At 33.8% G+C, this 26,521-nt stretch overlaps 1 protein-coding gene across 2 annotated transcripts in view; it reads left to right on the forward strand.

Annotated features, from left to right (window-relative positions):
- Window positions 1-26,521, forward strand: part of GLRA3 (glycine receptor alpha 3) — a 170,885-nt gene that overhangs the window by 96,285 nt on the left and 48,079 nt on the right. For both annotated transcript variants that reach the window (XM_055300334.1, XM_055300335.1), the window contains exons 4-5: window positions 5,205-5,428; window positions 13,539-13,621. In XM_055300334.1, coding sequence (XP_055156309.1) covers window positions 5,205-5,428; window positions 13,539-13,621 — 307 coding nt within the window. The remainder of the gene's footprint in view (window positions 1-5,204; window positions 5,429-13,538; window positions 13,622-26,521) is intronic.

A 26,521-nucleotide genomic window follows, 5' to 3' on the forward strand; every position in this document is an offset into this window, starting at 1 on the left:
TTAAATAAAAATCTAAAAGAAAGAAAGAGAGAGAAAGAAAGAAAAGAAAAAGAAAGAAAAAGAAAGAAAGAAAAGAAAGAAAGAAAGAAAGAAAGAGAAAGAAAGAAAGATGCATCAGATAGCTATTGATATAATAGAATGATAATTAAGAATACCAGAAAATGCATAAAATTCATTAAATGAAAATGAAAGACGTAAAAACACATGTGCAATATAATTTCAGCTACATTAAATGTGTAGGATAAAGAAAAGAAAAGAAAAAGGCATCAAGATACCAATAGTGATAGTGTTGTAGAGACCTGCTTCCTTTACTTTGTAATGACACAGTTGAAAACCACTTGCATACATCACCAGTATTGAAATGTGGCAGCTAGTTCTACAGAGGCAGTGCATATGCACATGTATTGAAGTGGGGGAATGGGTGGAAGAGAAAAGAGAGAGACAGACACAGAGACAGAAAGAAACAGAAGCAAGGAGAGGACAGGGCAGAAACAAGTAAGAAGGCAGGGAGAAAAGGAAGAAGTGGGAGATGTCTGCTGGATTGGAAATGACCTGAAAGCACTAGGAAACTTCAAATTTAACTAGATTAAATTTGACTAGAGGGATGAGAAGCACTTAACAACTTTTATTAACATTAGATGATTATTTTTCCATAGTTTTTTCCTAATCAGTCATTTTAGTTAGATTCTAGCAATCCTATACTCCCTATATAGCTAAAGATGAATATTATATTCTATGTAATTTTAGGAGCTACATTGGGCTGTGATTTTTACTAAATTTGGTCTTTCCCCAGGATACCTATTATAAAGAAATGGCAACCTGGCATCTATTAGATTTAACTGGATAACATTTAGGCATAGGGTGTATAATTTCCCGTCAGTAAGCATGTTGATCAGTAAACCCCCAAATTCCTTACAAAAAACAAAAAAGAAAAAAAAACCTTATAAACATAAACCATATAAACCTAGAATGTTTGCATTAGTTTACAAACATTTGTTTTGCATACAAAGCAATAATGACTGGTGATATATGGCAGTAGGCGATGTACTAGTAATGTATCTATCCTTTAAAACCCTGAAACCAGAATTGATGGGTCTTGATTACAACTCTGCCACCTATTAGCTTTGTAATCATGTTGAAGTTACTTGGCCTATCTCCGTCCCATAGTCCACATCTGTAAACCTGGGTAAATAATAACACCTCTCATGAATTTGCTATGAGGAATAATCCATGAAGCAACTAGTATAACATCTGGCACAAAGTGAAATATAAGCAACTATCTTCACCATTATGGAAAAGGGCTTTATAATACAAACCCATTCTATAGTGAGAAGGGGAAGAGGGGCAGGTGGATTAAGACCAGAAATACAAAAATACATAAATGTTGAAACGCAAAAGTCATTACAAAAAATTAATAATAAGTTTATCATACTGGTTTGAAAATTTTCCATAAGATATTATTCACCAGGTTCAACATTACAATTATCTGTCCCAAATTCTTACATGGCATATCAAAGTGCCCCATTATTTAAAATATAAACAGAAAAAAAAATAAAATAAAATATAAACAGAAAGTACAACCAAATTTCCATTTGATATGAATTTTAATTTTGAAGATCTAAAAGCTAATATTTAATGAGTGTAGTTCTAAGTGCTTTGTGTGGATCAATCCAATGTTCATAGTACCCCCATGAAAGGAAGTACTATTATACTATATCTATTTTACAGAAGAAAAAAACAAGACATAGGGATATTGGAAAGCTGTCTCACTTTGAAGAGCTGAGATTTGATCCCAAGAAGACTTACTTCTGAGTCTAGTTTTTGAATCATTATGAAAGTTGGCTAATTAAATTATTATTTTTTGTACTCACAATGTAAGAACTTCAAATATACGGTCTATTATTTACTGTGTGCCAAAGAGATGGAACTTAAACTACATTGTAATGGATACTTACTTTCTTTTTTTTTTGGATACTTACTTTCAAAACCAAACAGGATATATAACTTTACTCTGTCAACAAAATATTGTCTTACAAAGCTAATTTAAAGTAATTAGAATAAAATGTATCATTCTGTTTTAATAATAACAATAAATTTTGACATCTGAAATGTCAAAATTAGTCTTTCTATATTATGAAATAATAGCTATACTGTTACTGTACAATATGATTTATGGTATAACATATACTTACAAATCAGTTTATTTTGTAATGTGAAAAAATGATGAAAAATACGATTAACTTTTGAAGGCTTTACTGCAAAAGGAGTTTGTGTGTAAAAGAATTATTAAATGTTTCTGTCCTAAACTTTTATGATTCCATATAAAAGTCAATTCAATTGCCTTATAAGACTTATGAATGAGTTCAATACAAGTCTAGATTTTAGAAATGTAAAATATAATTATTTATTTCATTTTCATATATCTTATCTCACATTTATTATTGTCTTTTTTTTTTTTACTACATATAACCTTTCTAAATTTTCACCCTTATAGGAGCATAGCCCAGGTGAATAAGGAACATTCCTTTAATAAAAATATTAGTCTCTATTTTATGTATAGTCAAGGAATGATTACATTTTAAACTGACTTTAATAAGTCTATTTTAAATTTTTTGTAATGTGCTGCATACACATCCATTATCTATTTTACAAAATTGTTTCCTGCTTTAGTTCATGGCCTTTTAGTATAGGCAAGTTATTTCAAATCAAGTTACAAGGACTTCTTTTAGGTGGTACTGTCTATGTCATTTTATTTACCTTTTTCTTTGCACATTTTCACAAATGATCAGGACTCACAAACAATATTGGTTGCCTAGTGTAAATGGGACACATTGGCTATGAGGAATTAGCTCTAAAAATTTATTTTCAAAATGCTGAATTTGGTTGTTTAATAGGGAAACTTCCCAGCACAATGTTCATTTGCAGGCAGATCAAAACCCAAACTGTGAGAACTGTTAAAACCTGTGTCTAGGTTTTTAGGATATGGTCATTTTTGAGTTTTCCTTTGGACTCTGGCCCTAAACCAAAGACCTAAATGTGTTAGTAAGCAAAGATAATTCTCGTTATTCACAGAAAGAGCTCAATAGATCAAGATAACATTTGGCCTTGGTGACAGGTGATAGTTGATTTCTGCCTTGTATGATTTAGAAACAGAAACTGAAAGGTACCTGGGTAGTTTTTGTTTTTGTTTTAGTTTTTTAGCTCATTCCTGGAGCAAAAAGTATTCCTGGAAGATCTGAGATTCTGTCTATAAAGTTTACATTAAACCAATAGCATAGGATAAGGAGGTTCAACCAAATTTTATTACATATGTTACAGCTTAAAAGTACTTTTATTTCAACCTCACAGTGGGCAACACTTGCAGAATGTTCTCAATTATATATACATAATATCTTAAGAATCAATCCAAAGGAAATTCCTTACTTGTCAGTTATGTTTCTTGGCAGGCATCTTCATAACTGGAGTTGCTTCCATCTTCACCTATAGTTAAGGTAGAGAGAGTCATCTATCCCTTTGGTGGTAGTTAGGCCTACAGCACAGGTCATCAGTAAGGGATGCAAGAACTGGCCACCAACCACGGAGCTATGCTTTTTGGCATTCTGAACCCTAGGCTCAGAGAGGATGACCTGTCTGGCTGGTAGAAGCTTGTTCACATATCCCCATTTACAGGTTCTGCAGATCCTTGTGGCTGGTGAGATATCCACATTATCGTGAACTTTGTGGTAAAAGCTGAAGTGAACTCTGTTCCATTGTCACTTTGGAAGATACATGGGGCACCTAAGCAAGCAGAAAAAAAAATGTTGTCTGGTATGTAATCTCAGTTACAGTTAGAAGATAAGGATCTGGGGATCCCTGGGTGACTCAGTAGTTTGGCGCCTGCCTTTGGCCCAGGGCACGATCCTGGAGTCCCAGGGTCAAGTCCTGCATGGGGCTCCTGGCATGGAGCCTGCTTCTCCCTCTGCCTGTGTCTCTGTCTCTCTCTCTCTCTCTCTTCTCTCTGTGTGTGTCTATCATAAATAAATAAATAAATCTTAAAAAAGGATAAGGATCTCTGCATAAATAATAATCAAGGCAACATGTAGATTTGTAACATTCACTGCTCTGAATTTGACCTCCCTGCAAGAGAAGCAGTCTATCAGGCCTGATACTATGGAAACATTCTTTGTGATTGGTTGGTCATTATATTCTGTTAACTGGTAATTTGGTTTTCAAGGAATAAAAAATAGATGAAAATTGTTGTTCCGTTTCTTTGAGTATGTCCAGCCTTGAGTATTTTCCATAGAAATAAAATCTTCCTAAAATATTCACTTTATCCATGCTTATAATGAAGTCTGCATGTTTAATTTATTCACTCATTTCGAAAATCTAAGGGGAAAATTGTATTTATACAGTCATAGGTAATGCTTATATTCATATACTATGTACAAAACCCACACGTACACCCAACTATGAATCTATGTCATTATATACGTTAGTCAAGAAATTGTGAGCAAGAATTTGATTGAAATCTTTGACTATTCCCTTTTTAGTTTGACTATGAATAGTCTAATTGGAAAAACTCTTTAGCTAAATCTTCTTAAAGGATTACTGGTAAATAAATAAATAAATAAATAAATAAATAAATAAATAAATAGGATTACTGGTAATAATGTTCCTTTATTATTCTTTAATTATTTCAAAATCACTTTTTATTTTTTTAAGTCATCTGTTTCATGGAACTTACATGCTATATTAAACATGAGGAAATGTGTCTTCATTGTAAAGAAGTATATATAATCAGTTTTATAAAATAGATAGCTTTCAAGAAAATTTCATTAAATGCATTCTGGATTCTGTTGGATATCTACTAAGATAAATGGTTCTAGAAATAAATGCAAAGCTGAAGAGATTTTACTTCAACTAATAGCAATCCAACATTTTATTCTGACAAACAAGGAAAGTGAAATTTTCATGGAATGGCATAATATAAGCATAATAAAATTGTACTCTTCTGTGACCTTTTCTTTAGAGACATATATATCACTAAAAATGTGGGCAAAGCCTTGTAACTAAAATGATTCTTGTCAGTATTAATGAGTGAGGATTGTAGGGTAGGAAAAGCACAAAGATGTCAGTGGCTTTTGCTGAAATTCAGAGGCACCCAGAGAATAGCACATACGATTCTAAACTTTTTAAAGCAGATTCCCCCCTTTCTTTTATCACAGGATTACAGAGTGAATATCTTTCTGCGTCAGAAATGGAATGATCCTCGCCTTGCATATAGTGAATATCCTGATGACTCTTTAGACCTAGACCCTTCCATGTTGGACTCCATTTGGAAACCTGATTTGTTCTTTGCCAACGAAAAGGGTGCCAACTTTCATGAAGTTACTACAGATAATAAATTGTTAAGAATTTTCAAGAATGGTAATGTTCTTTATTCAATAAGGTGAGTCACAAACAAATTCCTGATTTCAGTGAAATACTGTGATTTTTTTTAATGAGTATTTTGAGATTTTTGAGTGTTTTTACTGTTCCACCGGAGTTCTTATAATATACCATTTCCCAAATATGCCTAATCACCAATAATAGACCCAAGTTCCAGATCTAGGAACTGTATGAATAATTTTTGAAAATCCACTTTTTTAAATAAATGGCTCAGTTTCTAAATATCCAATTGGTGGACAGTTTAAAGACAAATTGAATGAGAGCTGATTCATACACTGTGATTATATTTTTATGAATGCATACTTCCTTTAAATATTTGTAAGTGGAGGAATATTTGAATTTCCTTGTCTGGGATTCATTTTCCATAAGTTATTTTTCAGGTATTTGTATTTTTTTTCTCTCCTTGGGCTTCTTTGGTCATTCTTTAGAAAAGATCCCATTTACATTTTAGTTATATATTATGCTTTTCTAAGAAGACTATGTAGCTTTTAAAAACTAGTATAAACACTAATATTAAAATTTCCTGACTGTTGAACTTTAGAGCTCATTCAACTTTGTTTACTAAATATCAAAAAGGTGTAAATTCAATAAATAACTTGAGAGGATATATTTGTTGATTTGTGTCACATCTGAAAAATATTCTAAAATAAAATGATTATCTTAAAACATTATGAATAGTTTATGAATAGATTATGGATATTTCATTGTTTATATCAAGTCTTACTGAAATTGGAAAATGGTGCCATGCATTATGAATTGCTTACGTATCTTTGAATATTTTTGAGAAAAGCTATGGAATGATTCTGAATTTCATCTTTTGTTTTTCAGTATGAGCTCAGATGAAACAGAGGATGTGTCTCAGTCCTAGCTTTTGCTTGTTATAGTCTGGTTCACTTAATCAAACTAAATTCATTTTTTTGTGAGTTGTTCTTAGAAATCTCATAGAACTTTAAAATCTTCAAATGGTAAACAGTTTCTTGTTAACAAAAGTTGTTTTAGAAAAAAAATCTCATTCAATTTACAAAGGAACATTTGTGATGTTTCATGAGGGACCTGGATTTCCTGCTTGTCTAAAGACTGTCCTGGCAAACCTGACTATTGAACCTATCCATTTATCCATATTTCCTTCTTAAACCTCCTAAAACAAAGAAATAAACTGAATAATGAATAAAAATGGCATTAGCACACAGGGGATGAAAGTAATGGGAAAGAAGACAATAACTGATGAGCGATGATGACATATTTTAGGACGCTGGAAAATGAATGCACTTGTGAAAACGGATTTAACAGGCGCAGCTGAAATCCAAGCTACAGCGGGGAACTCAGAAGTAAGAAAACAATATCCTCAATCTTTTAGAAATTTAAGGCTGCTAGGACTTCAGAAAGTGGGAGCTGGAAAAGAAAGGGACAAGAATTGATTTAAAATTTATAGAAACAAGACTGAGCTTTCTATTCCTGATTTTCTTGTCCATGTATTTTTTTTTTTTTTTTTTTTTTTGCCTTCTGAAATGAGCAGAAAAAGGACAGAAAATCTGGAAGAGGTTGTACCACAAGCTTCAGGAGTAGTGGCTCCCGGCACAGCTGGCATCTGTCATGCATCATTTTACTAAGAAAATGGTGATTACATGAGGTTTGCATACTGTGTGGTGAAACCCTTGTTTTCCCTAAACTGCAGAAAACCAGTCCTAAACTTCTTCCATTGAGCAGTAGCAGTCAGAAGAGTATACCTCTGGGAAAAGATCTACAGATACTGACAATTGAGGAACCACCAAGGAAAAATCTGCACAGTAGTGTTATTATCCTACAGTTAAAACCATTACTCAGTGAACCATCTGCTACTAACTGCATTCCAAATAGTTTTTCTTGCCTCATTCTTAAATAAAATCAGACATTCAAGAACATTCTGTAATATCAACAACCAAAAAAGAAGCAGAAATGAAGAAAAAAGAGGAAAAAATTCACGAAAGAGAAAAGGATTGACTTGAGAAAATGCAGAGAGAAGAGACCATAAAAAAAAAAATCTCTGGACAGATGAGACATCTGCATGTGCAAAATAAGAAAAGAACAAAAGAAATCATTCAGAGCATAACAGAAGCAAATAGCAAACCAAAGTAAAAAAAAAAAGAATCAGTAGAATATTTGGAAGATGAAGTGAAGACGTCTCCCAAGAAGCAGAATCAAGATACAAAGAAACAGAAGAGAAAGAATATGAAAATAAGAACATCAAAACAGAGGTTTAATATTTGATTAGAAAGAAAGAACAGAAAAATAAGGAGGTGTCCATGAAAAACAAGGAATTGATAGATTACCTGCTATATTGATCATTGAGAGGGACTTTGTAGCTCTGAAAGGGTGTTTGTTGAATTTGTGGCTCTGGTAGGGAATTTGTTGACTCTGAAAATGAAACAATTATTAGTACTATTAGTGAAAACAAAATGCTACATGAGAGTTATAATTATACCAAACTATTATGCTTAACCACAAACAGTAATTACTTATTCGTAACATGTAAATGCTGAATATTAATTTAACTGTAAATATTTATGTGACTAAATTTTGAGTGTTACAGGAGAGTTAAGTACATGGAGTGTGGTATAAAAGAAACATTTTCCTTGTAGGAAATTAATAGACAATTTTGCAAACTTAAAAAATCAAACATAATATAATAGCAATTGAGATACATGACTATAAATCTTAGTGTCTAAAGAAGGCTGCCTCTGAGATGCTAGAACTGAATTGGTGGTAGAATGGGTAGGGCAAAAATACGACTGTTTTTTATATGCTTTCTATAGTGTTTGAACTTAGAATTATATTAATAACCTTTAAAATATTTTGAATTATATTCATAATTTTTAAGTGAAGTCTATTTCAAGTGATGGCTTTGGAGCTAGACACATGCCTTTTAGATTGTCAAAGTTGAGATTTCATTTTACTCTACTTATAAAATTAGCCTCATTTATTTTATGGATGCTAACAGAAGATACAAAACTCTCGGTCAGAGATGAAGGAATGTATTACTTACTGTAAACAAGCAACACAAGCATCAGTGAATTTGCCTAACTTCTTCCATGCCCTCCAGTTTCATTGGAACAATGCATCAGGCCCTGATGGATGTAACATACACTGGGGATCTGCGTCACAGCTGTGGAGCATTGAGTTTGGGGAATCCACTGCCTTTATAGCAAACTATAAGCAAACCTTCTTTTTGTCCAGAAGAACATTATCTCATCTCTCAAAACTAACAGTTCCATAAACATCTCTGAGAAATGACTCAGATAAAAAATAGCTTCGGACTTACAGTCTTGGCACCGCCCAGCAAGCTGTGTACCAAAATGCACAGCGGACCATGGACCACTGTATTTTCCAAGTCAGATTTAGGCTCTACAATTTACCAGCTGCGATTTGGGCAAGTCTACTTGTGAAAGGCTCATTTTTCTTATATGCATTATAGTGAAAATGCTAATTACTTTGAGCCTGAAATAATGTATAAAAAGCACCCAGCATAGTGCCATGCATATAATAAACAGTAAAGTTGTTATCTGCATTTTCCTCAAAAGAAAACAAAACCCCTCAAAAAGTATTAGTGCTGATATTTTCCAGAATCCTTAAATTACCACTGTATGATGCTTGCAAGTTATCAACTTAAGTCTCCATTTTGTCACTTGTAAAGTGAGGATGGCAAAATCCTCATCACAAGAGAATGAAAACACATCAGAGGCAGCTTAATATTATCTACTACTTACTTTACTACTACCAATAATACTTACTAATATATCCAACTTTACTATTTATGTTACAGAAGCATTATTGCATTAAAAACCAAATAACAAAAAAAAAACAAATAACAGGAAGAAATTTTATATCAGAAATGCTATGCACAGTGACTTGTCAAAGATCATAAACCAATTTCAACTTTTATTTAAACTAAATATAATCACTCTTTGAAATTCAGTTGTGAAAAGAATTAAAGCTTACTTATACAATATGTGTTTATTTTTTGAACGTTAATTTTTAATAGGAAAAGCAAGCTTATCAACAGATGCTTTTTAAAATGTTCATTCAGGGGCAATCGATTTACAGTACCATAAAATACATGTTATAAGGAGAATTTTGCATGTGAGTGATTATGCATATTTTTCTGAAGAGGTCCTTATCTTACATCAGCTTCTTGAAGGAACCATCAACAATACTAAGATTCCACTAGTGATGGCTTGATATTCTTTAAAATCATCTCTAAAACCAGATGACAACAAAATTCCAGATTAGAACATTAGTTACAATCTTCCTTCTAGTGCTTCAATAATCTAATCTCTCCTGAGTTTTTTTGATCAATATAGAATCTTAATAAAATGCCAAATCACTTGAGAAAATGTATAAAATCCATGAAGAAACTCCTTATATTTTCTAAAATTTTTCTGATTTTTTTGGAAGAATCACTTATGTATCTTTTATTTTAAATGTAATAATACTGAATGAAATATATCATTTCTTACATTATATAAATACAAAATTTGAAAAGTCATATTAATTAAAAAACCCATTTTCATGAAAAATGTTTTAATGCCTTTGAAAGGCAGTAAAGTTACAGGTTAAGGGTATGTAATCTAGAACTAGACTCCCAGAATAACAAATTAAGCTCTACCAATCTCTGCTTTGTAATGCCAGGTGAGTTGACCTCTTAGTTTCCTCATCTCTAAAATAGGGTAATACAGGTTACCTGTCTTATAAATTTGTAGTAAGGAATAAATGAGTTGAGAAATATGTAAGGTTTTAAAATGGCATCTACTACATAACAAGTACAGTGGATGTATTACCCCAATTATGATATTACAGATAATATTGCAAAGCTGATAATTAGTCAAGTGGTCATTGTTCTGAGTGCCTGGGTGCTAGAGTCCATTGAGCATCTGACTCTTGGTTTTGGCTCGGTCATAATCTTGGGGTCATAGGATCCTGCCTCACATTGGGCTTCTGCTTAGCTCAAGGTTCTCTGGAGATTCTCTCTGCCCTCCCACTCATGCTCTTGCTCCTTCTCTCAAGTAAATAAATGAATCTTAAAAAAAAAAAAGGTAATTGTTCTTATGACATTAAATTCAGAAATATTAGGAACTAATAAAGATACTTACCAGTTTCATAAAGAGCCAAAAATGCAGTCCGAAAAGTGTGTGTGTGTGTGTGTGTATATATATATATGTATATATATATACACACTTATATAAGTATATTATATATATATTTATAATATACTTAATTAATGGTTGAGACAGACACTGTACTCTAGGCAATGCTTGTTCAAAAATGGGCAATACCTCCATTTTAATCAGGTCAACTGTTTGTCATGGATTATAGTCATTTTTTTAAACATTACTACTTCACTGAGCCAAGACTTCTTAAGAGAAAATAAAAAACACCATATCCTGTTTATGTGTCTTGTCTCAGAAAGAGAACTTAGTGTCCTCTCTTACACAAGAAGATATTCATTTCCAAAACAGTAGAATGTGATTAATTGTCTTTTGATTTAGTTTTCTTTTGATGTGGTCAAAACATATCTTTAATTTGTATGTAATGTTTTGATGAAGAAATTCAGTATCACACCCATCAGGTTGACAGTATTTTTTCATCCATATGTTGTTAAAGAGGTAATTGTATAGTACTTTAAACAAAAGAAAGAATGTCAATAAACAGATGTTTTTCAGGATATGATTTATGACAGAAGTTCTACAAACAGTGTTTTTCTTTGCCAAATAATTCCTTTCAAGCCCTTCTTTTTAAAAGAATTATGTAATGCCTCTCATTTTATGCCAAAAAAATAGCCAGGATATGAATTTGACATCACATGCATGGTGAGAGCTTGGAAAAGATTCTGAGAATGCTATTCACTTCCATACAAAAGGTCACAGAATTAATTCTCCAAGCCAATATTTGAAACTGGCTGTCCCAAGAGCCTTGGATGTTTGGAAAATTAATGTGCGTATGTTCAAAATATACTTGTGCATACACTTCTAAAAAACCCTTTCACAAGACAGAGAACATTGTGTCCACCTGATTTTACAGTTGCCTTTTTAAGAGAGAACTTTGTAAATCTACAAGATCATACTCACAGAATCACTTAAGCTAGCTGAGCCAAGAGAAAATTGCTCTTGAAGAATGAACTATATGAATTATTTTAGTGTGTTATGGACTCTGAATTGAAGGAATTGTCAAGTGATCCTCCTGGACTCTAAAAAACGCAGCAGCTTCACATGTCTGTCCATTTATATCTCTCAAATTATGTTAATTGGACCTCACCAAGAGTATTCACTGTAAAACAGGAATTATTATAACTTTATGTCTATGGCCTACACAAAAAAGTTATTTTGGAGAATGTGATTACCTTTAGTAGTGCTGATTATTTTTTGTTAACACTAAATAGGCTTTGTATGTGATTTTTAAAAAATATTTTTTAAATATTTATTTATTGATTTTTGAGAGAGGAAGAGAGAGAGAGAGAGCATGAGTGGGGACTGGGGCAGAGGGAGAGAATCTTTTTTTTTTTTTAAGATTTTATTTATTTAGTCATGCGAAACAGAGAGGAGAGAGAGACAGAGACACAGGCAAATGGAGAAGCAGGCTCCATGCAGGGAGCCTGAGGTGGGATTCGATCCCAGGTCTCCAGGATCATGCCCTGGGCTGAGGGCGGCATTAAACCGCTGAGCCACCCGGGCTGCCCGGAGGGAGAGAATCTTCAAGTAGTCTCCCCGTTGAGTGGGGAGCTCAACGCAGAGCTTAATCCCATGACCCGTAAGATTATGACCTGAACCAAAACCAAGAATCTGATGCTTAACCAACTGAACCTCCCAGGTGCTTCAGCTTTGTATGTGATCTAGTTGTCATCTTTGTGCCCATCCCATGTAATTCTGGGGTGGGGAAGATGGGAGGTAGGATGCTAGTAATCCTTAATAAGTAATATTTATTGAGCGTTTACCATGTGTCAGACTCTTGTCTAAGCACTTTACATGTATTAACCCATATTGTTCACCACATTTCTCTGGAGCAAGTACTATTATTGTATTCATTTTAGAGATGAGAAACCTGAAATATACTGAAGTGAAGTAATTTACCTATGATCACAAAGCCTAGGTAAACAAACCCACCTAGGGTGCTCACTGATATGCTGAATTTCAATAGGAATATTTTAAATAGAGGGGCTGGCTGGAGAGTTCTCAGATAAGAAATTTATTTTAATGAACCTGGGTTTGTTTGGATGTGCGCCTCTTTTTCTCAGGTTCAAGAACTACAAATTCTTGCCAATCTTTCAAGGTAGTAATATACTTCTCCAATGAAAAATATTTTTTCATGAGTTATGCATTATGAGTAATGAAGTAATGAATTTGGGTTATGAATTATCTGGAATGACAACATACAAATACTTCCTGGAAAGGGAAAAATGGACATAATGATGGTGCATACCATCCAGGTCATTCTATTTTGTGTAGAGTTAAATTAGAAGTTTGGTGAGCATAGGATTATGTTACACATATTCCAGAGGGCTCTTTCTTAACCCTAGTCCTACAGCAGAGGACCTCACTCTAACAGCTAGAATTTTCAAGTCCCTCAGATTCCATTTTTTTCCCCTCTGATTCACTGACTTCTTCAATGTTTCAAGATGACTGAACATTGTCATGCAGGATTGATTCCTGTACCCTGCTTTCCCAGTTCCCTGGATATACATGCCTCCTCAAACATGATGTACATGTGATCTTGGGGAACTGTGCCCTTTGGCATTTGGCATTAATTTTATAGAACCTACTCACAAATTTCTTTCTGAGGGTCTTTTCTGGAAATACAGACCTCTTGTAGACATCTACAGCCCTCCATAAAGGAATGAAAAGTTGAGTAAAATAAATAAATGTGATTGGATGTTTAAACATACAGCTTTTCTCCTCCCTGAAAATTTATGTATAAAGATACAGCTGTTTCATAGTTAAAAAAATACCCAAGCTGAAGTAAATTTTATTTGAAGAGTGGTTAGTCACTAACCAAAGCTTGTTTTCCAGTTGTACCCTGAACAATAGAATATTAATATGATATCATAATTTATTTTTAAAAATAATTACTTTGAATTCTTTCAGATTGACATTAACACTTTCTTGTCCAATGGATCTCAAGAATTTTCCAATGGATGTACAAACATGTATAATGCAACTGGAAAGTTGTAAGTACAGACAACTTACTTTTTCTGAATACTTTAAAAAGTGTAGTCAATATAAATTTTAATGGATTATGTAGATAATTTATAATTTATCTGTAGATAAATGTAGATAATCTGTGATCTCTTTCTGTCAGATATTTACTAAATAGGCATGTTATCTTTCATCATGTAATGAAAGTAATCTCTATAAACACATATAGTCTATACTATGATAAATGAATTGAGAACCTAGGCAACACATATAGTCTATACCATGATACATAAATTGAGGACCTAGGAATAACAGTTTTTAAGCTTGACAAACAGCTATATATCTCTATACAAATTACTGAAGCTAAAAAAAAATAATAATCATTAAAAACAAACCATCATTTTTTTGAGTGCTGGCTATAGACCAAGCATTTTACATGTTATTTTCAATACTCAAAAAAAGATATTATTGTCCTCATGTTTCTACATGTCAAAACGGTCATTTTGAATACCTGGATACTGTGATCCAACTTATGGAGGCGGTGACAACAGCTCATCTGGTTCCAAAACTTATGCTTACTTTGAACCATTTTGCTAATGTTTATTCAGAGTGTACTCTGCTGGGTATGTTGTGCATGTTATCTCAGGAGAAGAGAAACTTCTCACACTTTATCAGAGATCTTTCCAAGCTTCGAAGCATTCTTTTAAATTTCATCTTTCAAAGTGGATCCGTGTGCATCACTGATTAACACAAACATTTCAGGTCTTTCTGTTTCTTTGAACTTATCTATGGAATCAACCCAAAGTTAATTGTTTTTAAATGTTTAATGGCATAAAAAAAGTAAGCACTGGACAGTCTTTTTCTTGTGGTACAGTGTTATATCAGGGGAAAAAAAAGTCTGTTGACATATCCCTTGAGGAAAATTTAAAGGTAGGTCTTCAGATTTGCAGGCCTCAGAGGCAAAGTTTGTAGTGAGATGGAGCTGTCACTAGATGGCGAGCCTACTTCATGGGGGAATGCGGCCATGCCTCTGGTTTCTCTTAAGATAAGGAAGTGGAAATATCTCTCTCACAATAACTCCTTCTTGTTAAATTTAAATGCATTACTTTTATAGTAGTTCCTAAATGTTAAGCACACACATGAATAAAGTACTGAGCAAAGGAAAATAAAATAAAATAACGTAGTTTTAGTTGGGGGAGCTATTTAGAAATATAAATGGGGAGAGGCAACAAAAGATTCCAAACAGTGAAGATTTTTTAGCCATATCATGAAGGCATTTTGAGGACAGGCCGATTCTATATCTTGGATGCAAAACTGGGTACATGGAAGGGTGTCAGGCAAAAAATCATATGCAAAATAGTATAAGACAAAAAGCTACCCTAATTACTAAACCAGATGTGCTGATATTATCCAATAGGCAGGAGAGCAACTGTTCAAGATATAAGAGCAAGAGAATGATTTGCTCAATATTATGCCTTTAAAGATTCTTTTAGCCAAGTGAACCAAGGTTATTTAAGGTTTCATAATATTTCAAAACAGAGAATAGAAGTAGGGTTAAAGGGGAATGATGTGGAAAGTAGAAACACAGAGGTTGGTACCATAGAGGAAGTAACATTTTATCTTTACCCTTTTACCTTTTTTCAACTGGGCTTGAAAATTAAAGACATAAGACAGGCTAACAGGAGAAAAGGATACAAATTTATTTAATGTAAGTTTTACATAACATGAAATCCTTCATAATGAAATGAAGACTCTGAGAAGTGGCAAAACCTAAATGTTTTTATATCAGATTGAACAAGGAGAGGCAAATATGAAAAGGTAACTAAACTATGCAAGGAAGCTAAAGGAAGCTAAAAAATTGTTTTAACAAGGTCTGTACCGAATTCTCTCAGCTTCCATTCCCCATTGAAGATGTTTCTTTTTTTCCTGCTGTAGAAAGGGGGTTTCTATCTCCTGTTTTCCACGGGAGTTGTTATCTCCTGTTTTCAGAAAAAAAAAAAAAGAAAAGAAAAGAAACAAAGCAAAACAGTAGATTAGAATGCCCTTCTGGCATCTGCTGTTTTTCAAGGGCCTTTAGCTCAAAATAATCCTTATGCTAAAGGGTCATATTTTATGGTAAAATCTACCACCTTTCATTTACTTCAATACAAAATGCATGTGAAGTCTCTGGGGGCAGATGAGTTCAGAGCTTAGGTGAATAGAGTCAAACTTGAAATATTAACAGAGAAAGAAGACATAGGATGAGAAGTAAATGTGGAAGGGAATATTGATAAGTTCCATCTTAATATATCTGAGTTATGGGATTTAGGTATCAAGCAAAAAGGAGAAATTAGAATTGGGGATACATTATTGAAAGCCATAAAGAAAGTGATTCAAACAACTAGATAACATTTCTGAAGGAGAGAATATAGAGGGAAACAAATAGGAGCAGAACCTTTAGAAATGCCTGCATTTGGAGATTATTGGAAGGACTTCCAGGCAAGGGATGGTCATGGATAGCAAACTAAAGTCAGTATCATTCAATTCCAAAAGAAACATCTGAGATCTCTTTAACAGTATCAAATGCTACCAAAAAAAAATTTTTTTAAGGTGATTGAAAAAAAGAGCCATCATTATTGGTAGCAAAGACAAATGTGATTAGAATGATGAGGGTCAAATCTGGATTCTCTACCCCCTGCAAAAAAAAATTTAAGAGTTTTATGAGAAAGTGGGAGCAGTGAGTAAAATCTATTACTCCATGAATGTTAGTTACTGAAGAAAGATGGGAAAGAATATAGTGCCTGAGGGATAACTGGGTCACTGGACTTCTTTTCTAGAATAAGGAAAGCATACTGAGCTATTTTGCAGGACAAAAAGCTGACATAACAAGACCTTTCATGGTGTCTGCTTTTCCCAGAACATTCCCAAATCAATCAAAATCTCCATATGGGAAAACAGAGCCTACTGCCTCCTCCCTCTTGTTTCTTACTTCCTTATCAGGAATGAATCAGGGATGAATAGATTGCCTCACATCTCTTTCCTATTTCAGGCATTAGATACTTCCGGCTCTCTTATTAAAAATTAAGTGAGCTCACAATAGAGATACTGTTTATCAAACTTCTTTAGCAGATGCTAAGAAAATCTTGTCAAAGTGGAAGCTACTGAAGTCAAATCCTTCAAGATATTTTTCATAAACTCTTTTAGAGCAATCACTCACTTTTTTTTTTTTTTAATAATGGTTTAAAATGACAAGTGAACCTGCTGGAAAACAAGTTAACCTACTAGAAAGCAAGAGCTGTAAGGAACCTAGTATTTTGATGAAACTCTGACTGCAGAGGGGAAAAAGAAAACAAATTGGGCTGAGAGGTGTAGAAAACAAGCAAAAAAGGCACATAATTTAAAGGCAAAGGTTTTAATGGCCTGTCACGATCCAACTTTCTTAAATTCAATGAGTGTTCCATGATGTCTGTCAATGGTCAAGACTGTTCTCAGTGGCCCGAGGAATGTTCATTCATCTAAGAATCGATTGAAAAATATCTATCAGGTATCTAATATATTCCACATAATATCTTAGGTGACCTAATAATTCATAAAGCACAACAGTCCCTCTTTTTAAGAATTTGGAGGACAGTTGAGAAGTTCTTTATGCAGACTTGCATTAAAGGTATATTAATGGATACCATTAGTACAAAAGGAAGAGTGAAAAAGGCTAAGAATAGTGCTAAGAGTCAAAAAATAACTCAGAGAAGCATATTTTGTCTAAGCTAGCCATGACCCCACACCTCCAAAAGTGTATATTCATGACTTGGACTTAAAACCCTGGGTTAGCTCACTATTACCATAATTACAATAAATGTGGGGTACCTAGGTGGCTCAGTCAATTGAGCATCTCACTTTTGATCTCAGCTCAGATCTCAATCTCAGGATCATGTGGTCAAGCCCCAAATTGAAGCATGGAGCCTACTTCAAACAAAACAAAACAAAACAAAAAAACTTAAAATAAATGCAAAAATTATATTAACATAGCAAAATAAAGAGATTCTCCACCTAGTCATTAACAAGTATTAAGACTCAACAATATCTTGTCAACTAAACACTTTTAAAAAACACTTTTCGAAAACATTTGGGAAGAAAAGCCAGAAAAATGTGTATCAGAGAAATGTATCTAAAAAACTCCAGGATGATAATTTCAATATCAGGGAAAAAAAAGTATAGAAAAAAATTATAAGACAGAAATGCTTAAGTATGTAAATAACCTATAATAATTATAGAAATATCTTCCATATAACTTCCAAATACATAAAGCAAAAAAGCATGTAAAACTAAAGTTAAAAAAAAATAGAGGGGCGCTTGGGTGGTTCAGTGGTTGAGTGTCTGCCTTCAGCTCAAGTTGTGATCCCAGGGTCCTGGGATCGAGTCCTGCATCAGGCTCCCCGCAGGAAGCCTGCTTCTCCCTCTGCCTCTCTCTCTCTCTGTGTCTCTTATTAATAAATAAAATCTTTAAAAAATAGATAAATGAGTAATTTACTTGAAAATAGTGGTACAGGGCAGCTCCGGTGGCGCAGCAGTTTGGTGCCACCTGCAGCCTGGGGTGTGATCATGGAGACCTGGGATAGAGTCCCGCGTCGGGCTCCCTGCATGGAGCCTGCTTCTCCCTCTCCCTCTGCCTGTGTCTCTGCCTCTCTCTCTGTGTCTATGAATAAATAAATAAAATCTTAAAAAAAAAAAAAAGAAAATAGTGGTACAAATATTGGAACAAAAGTAATTATAGGTAAAGAGAACACTCATGGTTTGTTTTTAGCTTATAAGAACAGTTTTAAAAATTATGTAGTAAGCTACAAAGGAAGCTTTAATAAATTCCTAAAAATCAGCACATGATAGAATGTGATTTCTCACTAAAATGCAATATGACTAGTAACAATATAAAGTTACTATAAATTACTATATATTAACATAAATTATTACCTATTACTATACAAGGGTAGATCTAGAAACTAATAGTATAATAAATTACTCCTTGTTTAAATAAGAAATAAAGGAAAACTCTATACTAAATGATATTGAAGGCATTAACTATCAAAATCTTGAGACATAGTGAGAGTAGTTTTCTCTACTAAAAACTACTGAGCTAAGTCTTTTTTTATATTATTTGAGAGAGCAAGGGAGAACATGAGCCGGGGGAGGAAAAGAGGGAGAGGGAGAAGCAGATCCCCACTAAGCAGGGAGCCCTATGTGGGACTTGATTCCAGGACCTGGAGATCATGACCTGAGCAGAAGGCAAATGCTTAACCAACTAAGTCAGGCGCCCTGAGCTAGGCCTTTTATTCAAGAAGACTGACAAGGAATAACAGCGCATTCAAAGAATCACATAAAAAATGCAAACTGGTACTTTGAAAAGTCCAAAAACTAGATGCACCCCTGGAGAAACTCTTCAAGGAAAACAGAAATTAGGTTACATATAACAGATACAGAGTGAAGAGAAGGAAATTACGGTAAATATACTAGATTGAAAACAATAAAGAAAAATCCTGAGCACTCCATCTTTTCCAGTTCCATTTACTGATCTGACATTATAAAAGAACCTCAGGCAACAGCTTTATTTGAAAAAGGGAATGAAAAGAAATTGACACACTGCAGATAGCTAATTTCATCACAAATTAATGAGAAATTCAAAGAGCTGAGACAATAATGGGGAAAACAGAGAACATTTAGAAGACTTTTTCTGTGATTTGCATAAGAATTAAACATAAGGATAATTCTCTCAAGTTTTCTCTTAATCACAAAACTAAATGTTGCTTCAGTTACTTGAATTAGAAAAAAGTCAGTGATTAATGGAAAAAGTAGTGCAGAAGCTGACTTCTGCTTCAATATGCTGTGTTTTCTTGTAAAACTACAGATTTCACTAGAAATGTATTATAGATTACTGGGGGTTTTGCGATACAACTGAACAAGGAATGGTTGTGGAAATATAGAGAAATAAAGTTGGCAGTGTTGCTTGGAAACATGAAGATTAATGAGATTTCTGAAGATAGTCTTTAAAATAAAGAGCAAAAGAGAGGACAAGGAAGACCGCATCATTGAGTTTAAGAAATGTTGAGTGACAAATGGAAAAAGTAAAGCAGAGAAAGACAATGAAAACTCCTGTGACATTTTAACATATTTCCTAGAGACTGTTTTTCAAATATTATTATCTACTTTATCCATGGAATGTACATTCATATAGCACTTTCACTGAACTTAAAATCAGAAAACCAATATTACTTTTTTTCAATATTTAACTATAAATAGAAATGTATTATCTACAAAATTATGTTTATTGTAGTGATTCATTCTGCTGCCATTTAAAATCAAAATGAAATAACCACAGTAAAACTGAAACTTTGCCCTTAGATTAACCTAGAAAACTAAATCTCATCACCAAGAATTCCTTTGCAGCCAAAGGAAAGAATGAGTCCCCATGTGTACAGGCACCCTTCATTGTATTGCACTTTGCTTTATTGTGCTTTGCAGATATTATGGGTTTTTTTACATATTGACAGTTCCTGGCAACTCTGCATCCAGCAAGTCTTTTGGCACCATTTTTTCAGCAGCATTTGCTCGCTTTGTGTCTCTGGGTCATTTTGAGAGTTCTCACAATATTTCAAACTTTTTCATTATTATCATATTTGTTACAGTGATCTGTGATCAGTAATCCTTGATGTTACTACTGTAATTGTTTTGGGGCTCCATAAATGGCACCCATATAAGATGACAAACTCAGTGGATAATTGTATGTGTTCTGACTGCCCCGTTGACCAGCTTTTGCCCCCATCTCCTTCCCTCTTTTTGGGCCTCCTATTCTCTGAGACATAATATTGAAATTAGGCCAGGTAAGAACCCTACAATGACCTCCAAGTGTTCAAGTGAAAGGAAGACTCACCCAGCTCCCACTTTAAATCAAAGCTCGAAATGATTACACTTAGCAAGGAAGCCATGTCAAAAGCTGAGATAAGCCGAAAGGTAGGCCTCTTGTGCTGGTTTGCCAAGTTTTGAAAACCAAAGAAAAATTTTTGAAGGAACTTAAAAATGCTACTCCAGTGAACACAACTGATGTGTTCACTGGAGTGATAAGAAGGCAAATGATAATAAGGCAAAACAACCTTAATGCTGATATGGAGAAAGTCTGAGTGGTCTGATAGAAGATCAAACCAGTCACAACGTTTCCTTAAGCCACAACCTGATCCAGAGCAAGGCCCTCTCTTCAATTCTATGAAGCCTGGGAGAGGTGAGGAAGCTAAAAAAGAAAAATCTGAAGCTAGCGGAAGTTGGTTCATGAGGTTTAACATAAAAATGGAAGGTGAAGCAGCAAGTGCTCATGTAGAAGCTACAGAAAGTTATCCATAAGATCTGGCTCAGATCATTAATGAAAGTGGCTACACTAAATAACAGATTTTCAATGTAGATGAAACAATTTTTATTGGAAGAAGATGCCATCTAGGATTTTTATAACTAGAAAAGAGAAGTCAGTGCCTGGCTTCAAAGCTTAAAGGACAGATTGACTCTTGTTAGGGGCTAAGGCAGCTGGTGACTTTAAGTTGAAGCCAATGCTCATTAACCATGCCAGAAATCCTAGGATCCTTAAGAATTAATGCTAAATCTACTCTGCCTGTGCTTTAAATCAAACAACAAAGCCTGGTTACAACACATATGTTTACAACATGGTTTACTGAATATTTTAAGTGCATCATGAGACCCACTGTTCAGAAAAAAAAGATTCCTTTCAAAATATGACCACTCATTGACGATGCACTTGGTCACCCAAGAGCCCCGACGGAGGTGGACAATGAAATTAATAAGGCTGAGAATACAATATTCATTCTGCAGCCCAGGCATCAAGGAGTAATTTAGACTTTCAGGTCTTATTATTTGAGAAATACATTCTGTAAGGCTCTAGCTGCCATACATAGTGATTCCTCTGATGGATCTGGGCAAAGCAAATTGAAGACCTTCTGGAAATGATTCACCATTCTAGGTGCCATTAGGAACATTTGTGATTTTTGGGAAGAGATCAAAATATCAATAAGAAGAGGAGTCAGGAAGAAGCTGACTCCATTCCCTCATGGATGACTTCAAGACTTCAGAAGAGGCAGTAACTGCAGATGTGGCAGCAATAGCAAGAGAGGCATAATTAGAAGTGAAGCCTGACTATGGGACTGACTTGCTACAATCTCATGATAAAACTTGAACAGCTGAGGAACTCTTTCTTATGGAGTGTTTTTTTGAGATGGAATCTGCTCCTGGTGAAAATGCTATGAAGAATGTTGAAATGATTTAGAACATTACACAAATTTAGTCAATAAAAAAGCAGCAGAGTTTGTGGGGATTGACTCCAGTTTTGAAAAATGTTCTTCTGTGGGGAAAATGCTATTAAACATCATCACATGCTACACAGAAATCATAGGTGAAAGGAAGAGTCAGTTGATGCAGCAAACTTCATTTTGCCTTGTTTTAAGAAATTGCCACAGCCACCTCAACCATCAGCATCCACCACCCCGATCAGTCAGTAGCCACCAGCATCAAGGCGAGACCCTCCACGAGGTTAGCTTGATAGTTAGCATTTTTTAGCAATAAAATATTTTTAAATTAAAGTATGTACACTGTATAGGTTTTCCTTTTTGGAGACTTAATGCTATTGCCCACTTAATAGACTATAGTATAGTGTAAACATAACTTTTGTATGCACTGGGAAGCCAAAAAATTATTTGACTCACTTTATTGCAATATTTGCTTTATTGCAGTATTCTAGAACTGAACCTGCAATGTATCTCTAAGGATGCCTGTAGGTTCAAAATTCAAACATTTCCTTTATCAAATCTAAAGGTCTACCCCATAGTGTGCTTATTTGTCAAATCTCCAGAGTTTTACCTCATTGCTTTTATAAAAGCAATATACTGTTATTCCTTCAGTCTACAACATCCTCATTCACCCTCATGAGGGAATTCTAGAAGAAATACTGTGAGTGCTTGCTGTTGGGTATATAGAAATTGTATTAGTTTCATTTATCTTTCTAGTACTCATTTTTTTTTTTTAGTGTCAAGTTCAGTCAGAAAATACAGGCCAATTACCATGACAATTTGCATCTTCAAAATTTACACCAGTAGAAACCTATTAAAATATCAATAAAAAATATCAACTCAGATATGCTGCAGAGAGAATTCTGTAATGAAGCCCTACTTGTCATTATATGTTTTATTTAATTTTAAAAGTAGTGTGTGATTTTTAGTAGTGTGTGTCTCAATTTTTGTGTGTCATTGCTGGTAATGGGTAAGGTTAAGTGACATTTCTACTGAAGATAAACTAAATATTAAATCCTTTTTAGGATTAGATTGTATGAATTTACTGAAGTTCAAGATCTACATAATCTTTTTTTAAATTGACTGTATGAAGTAAAACATAAATCTGTCTTGTCTTTTTCTTTTATTAAAAGATTTTACTTATTTATTGAGAGAGAGTGTGAGAGAGAGAGGAAGAGCACACAGAGAGGGAGGAGCAGACTCCCCACTGAGCAGGGAGCCAGACGTGGGACTGATCCCAGGACCTGGAGATCATGACCTGAGCTGAATGCTCAACCATTTGAGCTACCCAGGTGCCCCTAAAGCTATCTTTTCAAGAGACAATTTTCCATTGATATAATAATTTTTATAAATGCATCTTGTTTCTTTGCTTCACAAATGATTAATCTATAAGAGAAGGAAACACAATTATGTTATGAGTTAAACTATGTCCCTAAGGGATTGACAGTGGAATTGCTATGCAGGAAGAAAGATGAGAATCAAACTAAAGATTTAATTTTCAGCCTTTAATTTATACCAGAGCAAAATTATCTAAATTGACCATTTTTTCCCAAGGTGAAAAAAAAAAAAAGGACTGAAGATATTTTTAATCTTGGAAGAACATTGAATAACAATTTCCTAATGTCATAATAAAGCTTTTTTATTTATAAAAAGACAAAGATGGCATGGGTATATAAACTATCACTGTATCTATAAAAGGTCTAATTCCTCATCTCATATCTAAAGAGGAACGTAGGTAACAACACAGGAAAACCCCACCAATGTGAGAAAGTTAAAGAAATTTTAATTTATCAGATTAGAAAAGAAAATATGAGGAAATAATTCAGGGAAGAAAGGACTCTTTTCCACAAAGAACAGCCTAAATCCCTAAAATTATAGAAAAAGATCCTTTTAAGATCAATTAAATTACCAAAAAAATTGTAAGAAGCCTTCAAAATATGTTTTAATGGGGTTTTTGGATAGGAATATCTAATGATAGATGAGAAGTTTTTCCTATTTTATTTTCAGATGAATTTCAAAACCGCATCTGATATGCTTCAGACCATTACTCTGGAATTTATGCCAAGGCTATTTAGGAATTTGATGAAGATTTTTCACAATTATTTCCTAATAATCTCTGCTGTTTCCAAGCTCTTTCATAATTTAGAACGGTGTAAATAGTATACAGAATAATACTATGCCTTTTGCGGGGCTAGTCAGAGATACAAGCTGTTCTTATTTTCCTGAAGCCTCTGCAGTTACAATGTTAATTAGAAAGCAAGTTTTCCCAAGACACAAATATTCATTAATGAACTAGCTACTTCTAAAATTACTCCCCACTTAAACATTATTCCATCCTACTTAACCCCGTGACTATTCCTTCCCAGCTTGTTCTCATCTTTGGACTTTTTGCTGATTATCAGATATTCTAAACGTATGGTGGTATAATAAAAACAATGTAGTTACAAGTCTACAAAAAGGGGATGTCACACTCATTTTCTTATGTTTTACATATGTTATGATTTAACCTTAAATGCAACTTAATGAGATGGGTCCTATCTCCATTGTAAATGTCAGCAAATTAAGGTCGAGAAAGGTTAAGTGAGTTTCCCAAAGTCACCTAACGATGAAGTGGACAGACCAAACGTCTGCAAGTTAATAGCTCACAAACCTTCAGTAACCAAAGTTAGAACCACTAGTATAGAATAATGGTTAGAGGTTAGTTATACCCGAGAGTTTTAGGGAGAGTATAATTACTAAGAAGACAATTGAGCAGGCCTATAACTTAAAGGAAACCACATAACAAGCTGCTAATGGTAGGATTATTCAAATTAAATGCACAAATTACACATAAAAATGTTTTAGTTAAATACATTTTGACATAGCCGTTGTTCCTTGTCAGGTCAATAAAATTTACTTGAGTGATATTCCTCCTGGCAATAATCAGCAAGCGTGTGCCAAGTGTGAGCATTTTCTTCCTTTTTTTTTTTTCTTTTTTTAATTCCAGCTGCTAGTTAAGGACATTAGCATCTGTAAGCTGTGTCAAACCCAGAAGTCTCAGCCTCTCTCTCTCTCTCTCTTCTTCTTTCAGTTGAGAAAGCTAGCCAAATGTCATTCTTAACCACCTAAAACTGTGAATCTATAGTTGATTTACAGTTCTTGAAACTGATTTCACCTTAAATGTATTCTCAATCGTATTCTCCCTTCCAGTATTTCTTTTACATACTACTCATGGAATGAAGTATTAAACAATAACCTCTTTTTTTTTTTCTGTGTGTGTGGGTTTTTTTTTTAAAGATTTTATTTACTTATTCATGAGAGACACAGAGAGAGGCAGAAACCTAGGCAGAGGGAGAAGCAGGCTCCCTGTGGGGAACATGATGCAGGACTTGATCCCAGAACCTCTGGATCATGACCCGAGCGGAAGGCAGATGCTCAACCACTGAACCACCCGGTCATCCAAATATGGGGACACTTTTGAGACTAAAAGAAAAGCACCAAAGATATTTCAATTATTATATTTTATAATGTCTATTAGCTGATAGGTTTTTTTTTAATATTAGTGGGTGAATTCAATAGTTCCAAACTGTTTCTTTTTTAAAAATATCCTTTCTACCTTGAGGACCACTTCAAGGTGCCTCTCTCCTCTCCATGGACATGATTAAGTGCCAGGGTGGCAGTACACATTCTCTCCATTAGTCCACCTCCTGTCATAAATAAATAAACAAACAAACAGACAAATAAAATATATCCTTTCTAAAGGAATATATGCACATATATTAAAAAATAAAAATAATTGGAATCATCTTAAAAGTTGCAATTTTGGTACTGAATTTGAAGTTGTTAACACTGTCACTGGACCCTGCTATATAGCCTATAATTTTTTTAATAAGAAAATAGTCCCTGTCGTTGAGGTAGCTCAACTCAATTATCAATAGTTGATAATTTCAGAGGTTGGTTTTACTATTTTATATTGATACGGGTAACTGTTTCAGCCATATTTTTACAGATATTGTCTTTTTCTTGAATAAGAGTACCTTTTATCAGTAAACACGCTTTTAGAACAAAACCCAGTCAAAGTAGTTGTTTCTTCTTAAGAATCTTTTTTATTTCTTTGTGTAATTTAGATGCTGGAAAATGTGTCTTCTTAATTCCATTTCCATTTCTATTTAAGTTATCCAATTATAAACAAGCAGTCAATATAGTCTTTCCATTCCAAAACATAGTTATCGAATTATAATAGACCTTTCTCCCTTATATTGTAGAGATTAATCTTAAGGTGTTCCTGTTTAGAAACTTCATTTTTATAGTTGCTATTTGCTAAAACTGTCAGAATCCAAAATGTTAGTGTTCCATTCATAAAATAATTTAATTAAATATTTACAACTGATTTTGAACAAATGCAACCAAAATTTAGAGGATCTATTTACAGAAAATTCAATAACATTTCAAAACATATAAATTGGTTTTCAAAATGCTTCTTCAAATGTTTATAATTTTTTAAAAATTTAACTGACAACAAGCAGTAAATAGAAAAAGCATGTTGTGGCATAATGAAATATAATTTGTAATTCGACATTAGCTTTCTCCTACACACACAAAAAATTTTTATTTCAAGTACTCTGTTCCAATAACAAAGTT

Source organism: Nyctereutes procyonoides, unplaced genomic scaffold (assembly GCF_905146905.1).
Source record: "Nyctereutes procyonoides isolate TBG_1078 unplaced genomic scaffold, NYPRO_anot_genome, whole genome shotgun sequence".
Taxonomy (NCBI): domain Eukaryota; kingdom Metazoa; phylum Chordata; class Mammalia; order Carnivora; family Canidae; genus Nyctereutes; species Nyctereutes procyonoides.